Raw genomic sequence first — 10288 nt, forward strand, 5'->3', positions numbered from 1 at the left:
TGCAATGATTTATGACCAAAATAAAATGAGCACGTGAGTCGGTATTTGCGCTTATTTGACATTTTGGGTAGGTTTGTCATGTGCAGGGCAAATAAGGTTATTGACGTTGAAGGTTATTACTCTGACTGTTTTACAGGATTTTTTTTTTCATGTCTTTAAACTTTGAATTAATATTTGTCCTGCAATAAAGTTCTTTGCAATATTAAAGTTTCTGTTTAAGTAGTCTCAGACATGTTCCTAATTTTGGTATGTAGATAATGCATTGATTTTCACTAATGTTTTCTCTTTATATTTGACTTATTTACAATGCTGTCTCTTTTTCCTAATTGTATGGTATGTGGCATCATAAAGTGGGCTGATCGGCCGCTCCTGGGCCATGGTGTTCCTGAGTGGAGGATACAAGGTCAAGATCTATGACAACGAACCAGGACAAGCATCAGGGGCCATCACAGAGATCAGGTCAGTGGAAAACAGGAAAGAAAAATGACTGTTGACCCTTCAGTCAAATTCTCTCCCTTTAGTATCACTGCTCAACTTTTGTCTGAGCAGGTTTGGGACCCATTTTGAGGGCACAACCACATAAACCAATGATCTGAGGATATAAATAGAATAAAAGAGAGGGCATAATATGCAGAAAAAGAGTATGCACAAATTAAAGTTTTCTAAAGCATATTTTGGTACTGTCTTTCCATATCTGTTTATGTTGTGTTAAATATTATAAAGATTCACTTCTTCTGTCACCAGAGGGAGTTGTAGGGCTTTCTATTTCCTAGATATGAAATTACAATGGAAAAAATAGGTGTAGAAACAAACTTCACTCAGAAATTGGTAGTAAATTTCACAAACACATTGAATTAAACATGACATTTTGAAGTAGAAAAACAGAAATAGTGTTTTCTTGTAAAACACTCTACAATAATCTTTCTTTTATTTACAACTTCAATAAAATCTTTTTTTTTACAGTGTACAGTGGGTACGGAAAGTATTCAGACCCCCTTCAATTTTTCACTCTTTGTTATATTGCAGCCATTTGCTAAAATCATTTAAGTTAATTTTTTTTCCTCATTAATGTACACACAGCACCCCATATTGACAGAAAAACACAGAATTGTTGACATTTTTGCAGATTTATTAAAAAAGAAAAACTGAAATATCACATGGTCCTAAGTATTCAGACCCTTTGCTGTGACACTCATATATTTAACTCAGGTGCTGTCCATTTCTTCTGATCATGAGTGAAAAATTGAAGGGGTCTGAATACTTTCCGTACCCACTGTAGGTGCCCTCACTAAAATGCGGGAATGACAGATCTTCTGTAATGCATGCAGAGTTGCTTCAGTAAAAAGTTGTTTTTGAAAGACATAACTTACACCTGCAAAAGATGTCTTGTTATCAATCATAAACCATGATTGAAACACTGTATTTGGACAGAACAGCGGACAGATTTTGTACACATTTTTGAATTTTTAAGCTGAATATTGTGTTTTTGTGTGTGAGCAGGAAACAGCTTGAGGAGCTTCAGCAAGCCAAAATGCTGAGAGGAAATCTCACGGCTGCACAGCAGTTGAGTCTTCTCAGCAGTCATGATGACCTGCAGCAGGCCCTAGAGGGAGCTTTCTTTGTCCAGGTATGGTTTCCCCCTTAAATGTAGATGACTTGCTGTTGACCCAAAAATGTAACTGGGAAACCGAGGAAAATCTCCCTGATATGTATGGAACAAAATTATTTCATGTGAGGAGAAGAAAGTGCATTATTTCACATTTAATTGTTTAGTCACTGTACAAAGCACATGGAACCAAAATACTTATTTGTGGTTTTACGTCTGAAACAGTTTGAGCATTCCATAATGTCTCTCTTACTAAGTTACTTACTAATGTGATTAACTATTGGATTTGCACCCGTGTTTCATTATTAAAATGTATTGAACATTGAGCGAAGCCACTGTTTGCTATTGGAAAGTCATTTTTTTTTATAATAAAGATGGATGATCTGATCATGCATTTTTCCTGAGTACTACATTCATTGACAGCTGATGGTTTCTGTTTGTCCCAGTTATGATGATGTCAGCATTTAATGACGCATGGTCCTGGTATGTGCTGCTGATACTACTGTATTTGCACTGCTGTATTGGCGATATTATAATATACCATTATTTAACGTTATATTATTTATTTTAGCGGTTTGTATGCTTGTGATTTCTTGTCTATTGTTTTTTTTTCTAAAGTCTCCACATTCTTAAAGTCCAGCATGAAGTGAAAATTCACCATTCACTTCACTCACTCATTTCGCATGTATGTCTCAATGTGGAAGAAAATATCTGTCGTTACTTCAGTTTCATTGCAACTCTGACTACTAAAAAGATTTTCTGCTAAATAATCAAAGAGGCATGAGTGAATATTCCTGTTTGTTTTGGGAAGTTAAGGTCCTTTTATAACTATTCAGGTCATATTTTTTTCAGCACATTCCACTGTCATTCATTTTTTCCGCTCTTGAATTTCCTTGTTCCTTTCTGCGCTCTTATGGGAAAAAAATGTTGCTACAGCTTCAATTATAGTACATTTCATACAGTCCCTTTGCTATATTGTTGACCATCAACTGCTCTTGTCCTCTGTGTTTTCTGTGAATAGGAGTGTGTATTTGAGGACCTGGAAGCAAAGCAGACTGTCTTCCATGAAGTGGAGAATCTTGTCACAGAAAGTGTGATTCTCAGCAGCTCCACTTCCTGCCTGATGCCAAGCAACGTGTTCTCTTGCGTCCAGAACCGAACTCGGTGCATCATTTCTCATCCGGTTAGTTATAATTATAGTCAGTGAGAGATTATATTATATATACACTGTGGGGGAACACAAGTTTGAGGCGACACTGAAAAGGTGAGACTCAAATTTCATTTTTAGGCATTTTACTTTTTTTTTTGAAGAAATTATGATGCAAAAAGAAATAATGAAAATAATTTTTTTAACTCTGATTTAAAATAAAAAAAGATCAATCCATTTCATATGCGTATACTTCAGTCCAGTTTGTTTGTTCCGGTCCCACTAGCACTAGTCCTCAAAAGTGAAGCCATCCCGTTTCGATCGCCCTCAGGTGGCTGGTCCCAGTATAGGTCATAAACCCCGCCCTCTCCATGTTATCCTAATGGGACGTGAGACAAACTAAATAATTAAATTTCACTTTAAATATTTCGTTTTCAACCATGGTTTATGTCATTTGATGTAGATTTTATCACGCTGATGTAAGTTAGGGTGTTCGTTTTTAAAATAAGTTTGGTTTTAGTTAGTTATGTAATGCTTAACTATCATGATGGACAGCTGAGACTGACAGCTTCTCTGAGCGAACTGAGGCGCCAACGGACATTTTCGGGATCTTCAGGAAGAGATTGGAGTTGTATTTACGTTATTTTAACACAAGCCTCTTATACGAAAAATCAGCAGACAAAAATTGGACCAGTCAGGCTAATTTAAAAAAGGGTCAGAGGCGTGTGTTTGTGATTGACTGCGGGAGGGTGGGCGGGACGCGGCTCCACTTCGCCCTCTACTGCGCAGACTCTGGTCCTAAATCAGCGCAATATGGCCGCGCCCTATTGGGACAATGGCCGCCGGCTTCACTTTTCTTCAGTGGAAGTGAGTGAAGGTGCGTCGTCCATCTTTTTTACAGTCTATGGTTCCGGTGCATACATTTTGGCTTTGGTTTGAACCTGCAACATCTTCCATTCAAAGCAAAACATATCTAGACCAAGATGTCTTATTATTGGTCTAGATGTGATATTGGTTAAGATCTTATTAAGGGCTAAACCTAAAATCCCCCTAAATGTAAACTTCTGCAATTACCCCTAATAACAATTATTATTTTCAAGTGTTCTTACAACATTCATGTTTTGGTTTTAGTTTTACGGTTTATATTTATTTAATGAAAGCATTATTTACATGGACATGTCAGGTTTTTCTTATCAGCCCTGATTTAGCAGCCTGTAGTGAAGAATGGAGATAATTGTTTTAGGCCAAGAGGGCTTTACTGGACTTTGAATCCTTCCATGCTTAACGGAAATTCTACTCTGATCTCATGAGCAGAAAGGTCTTGCTGGTCGTGTTGTCCTTCAGAGCAGTGTGAGGCAAATAGTTCACCTTCACCTGCATTTAGTGAATGTTTAATCATGAATGCCAAGCATTTGTGGTCAGACATTTAGTCAGAGAGACCTTCATAGTGGGAAAGAAGTTCAATACAAGGCCATTATCTCTAGCTCTGGTAAACACATTGGTATAGTGCTTTGTCTGTGTTCGGGGGCAGGTAAACTAGTGTAATTTCCTTCTTGTTTTGAACCTCACAGGTAAACCCGCCCTACTATGTGCGTCTGGTGGAGCTGGTGCCACACCCTGAAACACTGCCTGCTGTAATGGATGTTGCTTACTCACTGATGACGGAAGTCGGACAGGCACCTGTGCGACTCAGCAAGGAGATTGATGGTTTTGCATTGAACCGTGTTCAATATGCCATCATAGCCGAGTCCTGGAGGTTGGTTCAGGTTGGTTGAGCCATGGAACTAAACCACATATCAGTTAGAGTCATGGTTATACTGCATAATGTTTTGACTACCTACCCATTCTTTCATGTCAAATCTCTACTGTGCTGTATAGTATACGCAAAAAGGCAAGATAGAAAGATGCGTGACAATCATGTGGATTGTTGAAAGAACCGTGTTCAAAGCCATTAATAAAATAATCCTATAAACAGTAGATAATATAAACAATAGTAGACTGTTTTATTATACATTATATGTACACTACCATTCAAATGTTTGAGGTCAGTAAGAATGTTTTTTCTTTATTCTTTTGAAAGAAATTTATACTTTTGTTCAGCAGGATACATTAAATTGCTCAAAAGTGACCGGAAAGACTTACATTATTACAAAAATGTACTGTTTCAAATAAATGCTGTTCTTTTGAACTGTTTATCCATCAAAGAATCCTGAAAAAAGTATTACGGTTTCCACAAAAAAGTATATATAACTTTTTTTTTTTTTTTTTTTAAATGGTAGTGTATACTAAAATAGTTGTCAGTTATGTCCTGTCAGTTCAATTTAAAAATAGAATTTAAAAAATCAATTAAAAATAGTTTGAAACAATTTTATTTATCAAATGTAGCTGTTTATTTTTTTATTAATTTTTCCATACTATGGAAGTCAATGGGGACCAGCACCTGTCTGGTGAGAAAATGATGACAGAATTTTCATTTTTTTAATGTCTCTGTTACACTCTGTTTTTAGAAAGAAAGGAAAATGAAATTAGAGGAAGGAAGGAATGAACAGAGACTATTGTATTTGTTCAAATGGAAAGCATTGCGACATCCGTAGTCTTATCGCACTATGTTTACAAATGACCGATTGAGAGAAGGGGGAAAAAAACATCTTTTCTTTGTTTCTCTTGAGAAACTTTTAAAACAGCCAGCTTATCTTTCCTCATACTGGTGGTTTTGTCCTGGTTAGACAGTACACCTGTATTACAGTGTATCAAATGAACATGGGGTAGAGTTAGGCGATCCACTTTAAAAACCAAACCCTTCTCGGCACTGCCCACAAGCATGAACAAAAAGCAGAGTCAAGAAAGCACTTCCACAAACAATGGACACCTCACTTTGAACTTATTTTTAGAGTGACTGTTCATTATTCTGTCAAGTAATTGACATTTAAAGATGAAACACAAAATTGTGTGTTCTGTCCAGGACGTATTATGGAGGCATCATCACAAAACTGTTTTTATTAATATGCATAATGGCAAAGTTCATAGGTCAGAACCCTTAATCCTAACTGTAGTTGTAGCCAGTCGTACATAATAACGTCATTGTTACCCATTTTTTTTAAATTGTGGTTTTTGTTGCAATATGGCATTGTGTCTTTGTATTTGGTCCCTGGAGAGCTTTGTATGGGTCGGGGTAGAGTACACTTCACAACAGCAGTTACTGCTCTGACAGAAACTCAAAAACTAGCCACCATAATACACTACGTGTCCAAATTAATATGGACACCACACTCATGTGCTTGTGAGCATTTAATTAAAAAAAAATTTAAATGTTTATATAAAACATTTGTAGTTTATATAAAACATTTAATAGTTAATAGCCCTCTCTAACAGCTTCTGGGAAGGTTTTCTACTAGCTGCTCTCATTCAGGCACAAACGTGAGTGAGGTCAGGTACTGGTGATGGGGGCTGGTTTGCTATTGGCATATCAAATAATCCTAAAGCATGTCCAAAACTTAAATAACTGCATGCTTAATTTTATCCACTGTTGGTAATGGGTGAAGCCGAAATAGCCAAACCCGTTATTTAGGAGGGGGTGTCTACATACTTCTGTCCTACATAAATAACAGATAAACCAAACCACTTATGTATAAAACAATTATCTCTTTGTGAATAATTGCATGGATTCATTATTATCATTATCACTTAATATCATTATTTACTCACCCTTACAGTATGTTGTTTCAAACCTGCATGATTTCTTCTGTGGAACAAAAAAAGAAGATATTTAGCAGAATGTTCATACTACACTTTTTCATATAATAACAGTGAGCAGAAAAAAAAACAAATGGGTAAATTATGACAGAATTAAAAAAAATAATAAATTCAGTAGTTTGACATATCAGGAAAACCCCAGAAGACTGTTCTCAATAAAGTAAAAGTAAAACTAGGTTCCTTACAAAAGAAAAAGCCCTTGTGTTGTTAATACATAAGAACATGCTGTGACTTAATCACAGTTGGTGACATTTGAAAGGTTAAAATTTGAACTACTTGTCAAATTTGTTGTTCTTTTGAGCTGGTTACAGATGCAGATGTGTCCAATAAAGTATCCAGTCCATTCTGCTTTTGTTTTTAGAGACAATTTCACAACTTATATGGCAGCACTGAAAATGATATGCTATTCTTACTTGACCTTTTTAACTGACTTGATGGTTCTACTCCTTTCAGAGATTTATAACCACTGAACTGAGGCATAACTAAAGGAAATCTTATGAGGCTGAAGACAAAATGTCACATTAGTTGTAAATATCATTTTTAATGTGTATATATACCAATTGATCTTATTCATCATGCCACCATTTAGGAAGAGTGGGATGTTGTTTTTTTATTTTTATATATATATAAAGATTTTCCTCTTTATTAGCTGTTACACTAAATAAGTGTTTTTCCTTAAAACCGTTTTTTTCTTTCCTTATTCTTCATTTCATCCTCAGTAGTGTTATTGTGCAATCATTGATGATGAGGTAATTCAGTAATTTAGTTGTCTGGAATATCAGTATGATTTACAGGTTGATTTTTCACGTTTTCTATGCAGTTTGTGTGTGTTAGGAATTTAATTTCTTGTAATGGGGAAGTCTTGTAATTTCCTCACAGTCAGATGGAAAAGTTAAATTTCTAAATTAAACATGCACCATTTGAGGCACAAATCCATATCCTGTTTTGGGTCAACTTCTAAATGACAGAAATACCTCTCCTCCTTTTTAGTTGTAGGCAAATACTTTTCAAGAATTTCAAAAGAATCTGCTGTCTGAGCTGTTAAAAGTTTGTCACATGGAACTTTAAAAGAAGACATGTTGATGAACCAGTTAAACCAGCACGCAAACTGATTAATTCATACTGTTTTTTGTTTAGATAACTAAAAGAAGTAATTACATAAGCTGGTTTTACATAAGTTAAATATTGTTCAAAGACCCTTTGTGGCCACCTGGGACTGTTACTTGTTAAATGTTGCATCACTTTTGTTCAATTTAAGTCTTATTTCGCATTATATTATTTGAGTTTATTAATGCTTCACTGTGTTGAATAATAAGATATGTGAGCTGTTCATGTTGTTGTCATGGGCCCAAATACCTAACTGTTACATCTAAGTCTAAAACTATGCCCACAGACATTTGGATATTGTTTACTAGCTGAAAATCTAGTTTGATCTGATGTTCATAATACCATCAATGCTTAAAGGGATAGTTCACCCAAAAATGAAAATTCCATCATCAAACAGTTGCTGGTCCCCACTGACGTCTATAGCCTGGGAAAAAATACTTTGGAAGTCAGTGGGAGGCATCAACCGTTTGTGTTCAGCAGAAGAAAGAAACTCGTACAGGTTTGTAACAAATTGAGGATGAGTAAATGATGACCGAATTTTCATTTTTGGATGAACTATTCCTTTTCTTACACTGCAAAGCTGGCAGTGAAGTGGCATTTAGGAGTCTTTATGACTCTAATGTTGCTCAGAAGGCATAATTTAGTCTGGCTTTAATATGGCATTATGTTTTTATGCTGAATTTTGAGCAGGCACAGAGCAGCCTTAAGTCCTTGGTGTAAAGATGCCTTAGGCTTTCCGTAAGCCTCTCGTACGATTTTTAAAGTCGAGTTCTATAGATTTTATACTTTCAGACTTATGGTTTCCTGGACTTGCCTCTTATATTTTTTGTGTGTTGTGTGTGTGTGTGCGCGTGTGTGTGTGTGTGGGGGGGGAGCCTGAAATCGGTAGGGTTAAGATGCCTTAAGATTTCCATAAGCCTCTCATAAAGTTGAGTTCTGTAGATTTTAGACTTACAGACTTGTGTTTTCATGGACTTGCCTCTTACCTTTTTTTTTTTCTTACTTCATGGACTTGCCTCTTTTTTGTGTTTGTGCTTTTGAAATGAGTTGTTTTATTAAAGGAAAAATAGGTTGTTTTTTTTATGATGAGGAACATTTAAAGTTTGGACGGTGCCCCACACGCCAGATTTGCAGCTCAAATCCACTCATGCTTCCTCTCTGAGTTCAGGCGGCTCTTTGAGAGCGAGCCAGCTCTGGAAAGTAGAGCAGCTGGGAAAGCTAATGGCTGCCCCTGGTGATTACCGTAGAGGAAAGGCCTCTTTTCTCGGTTTCCCCAGCCAGTCCGCCACCTGGCGACACCGAGATAACGGCCTCGTTGTTGCGTGCAGGAAATGAACAAAGACCACCCTGTCTCCCTCCTAAACTCATCCCCCACTGCCCGTTCTGTATCCAAGCTTTGATTTCAGCACAGTCAGGCAACAGGTATCTGTAGCCACAGGTAATATGAGTGCAAAGTGGGCCCAAAGCCTGGCACAACCACACTTGCCTCCCGCTGCCATACCATCCCATTGTTCAGAGGACACTGAGTTAAATGATAAGAGAAACCCAATACAGTGGAAGCAGCTTTAGTGCTCTTCAGATGGGACAAAAGGGGGGCAACCTCCATTTTCCTCTCAATCAGGTGGACCAAACCTTGTTGGCTGGACAAACTACTAAGCAGGAAGCTGTAATTTTAGGATTAGAAGATCAGAACATCAGTAAACCACTTTTAGAATTATTGTCTTTCATCCAAGCGTGTAATTCAGTGCGAGTTGCCAAATGAACTTCTCTTTCTTCTCATCCAGGACGGAGTGATTTCAGTGAAGGACATTGACCTGGTGATGTCTGAGGGCTTGGGCATGCGCTACGCTTTTATAGGTCCCATTGAAACCATGCGTCTCAATGCACCAGAAGGCAAGCTATGCTATTTTTTTTTTTTTAAATGGCATAATGAAGTTTTGTATTTAAGCACTGAGAAGTTTTCGTTTTCATCATGCATGGAAAAAAATTTGGTGTGGTGCTTGGGGCAGCGAAAAAGCAGTCTGTGAAAACCTGTTACTGTTTCGATTACCGTCCACCTCACATGACCTTAAGTATGTGTGTGCAAGAGACAGACTGTGAAAGAAACTGAAACAAACACTAAAGTGTGTAAATGTGCATGTGTTTTGAAGAGATCTCATGTTCACGGTGAAAATCAGAAGCCAGTGTGAAATCTGTAGGATGACCCTGCTCCCCCTATGAAACGTGCTTTGCCATGTGACACCAGTACTAACGTTTGATGATGACAGATGAGTTATTATTCTCAGCCCTGCCTCCTTGTACTGTGAGTGAGGTGCTACAGTGCTCTCAATGTGGTGATAAAGCCCCCCTGTAAACGCAAGAGTTTCGCCCTTTTTTCTTCCATCGCTGTAATGGCACAGGTTCTTGGAAACCGTAAGAAAAGAACTGTGGCTGAACTTTCACTGGTGCACATCTTATCTGCTGAGAGCCCTTCTAAAAGAACTCATGCCCTTCAGATGAGGAGCTACTCAATTCATGCTTGAAAACTCTGTTACAAAACAAAAAGCCAGTAACTTTATTTGCTGAGTCATTTAGGACACTGTTCCAAATTGATTATACTTTTTGTGTCACAGTTATTCATAAGGACAAAGCAGTGTTTGATATACTAAATATGAAAAAAAAAATAAATAAATAAA

General features: G+C 37.1%; 1 protein-coding gene across 2 annotated transcripts in view; it reads left to right on the forward strand.

The window, feature by feature from the left end:
• Window positions 1-10: 10 nt before the first annotated feature.
• LOC107658254 (lambda-crystallin homolog) overlaps window positions 11-10288 on the forward strand; it is an 11422-nt gene continuing 1144 nt past the window's right edge. Inside the window, exons 1-6 of one of the 2 annotated variants that reach the window (XM_016446737.1) lie at window positions 11-33; window positions 352-459; window positions 1501-1627; window positions 2628-2789; window positions 4325-4519; window positions 9398-9506. In XM_016446737.1, coding sequence (XP_016302223.1) covers window positions 26-33; window positions 352-459; window positions 1501-1627; window positions 2628-2789; window positions 4325-4519; window positions 9398-9506 — 709 coding nt within the window. In that variant the 5' untranslated portion in view covers window positions 11-25. The other variant, XM_016446738.1, reaches the window with a different exon arrangement.

The sequence above is a fragment of the Sinocyclocheilus anshuiensis genome, unplaced genomic scaffold (assembly GCF_001515605.1).
Source record: "Sinocyclocheilus anshuiensis isolate Anshui unplaced genomic scaffold, SAMN03320099.WGS_v1.1 scaffold263, whole genome shotgun sequence".
Classification (NCBI taxonomy): domain Eukaryota; kingdom Metazoa; phylum Chordata; class Actinopteri; order Cypriniformes; family Cyprinidae; genus Sinocyclocheilus; species Sinocyclocheilus anshuiensis.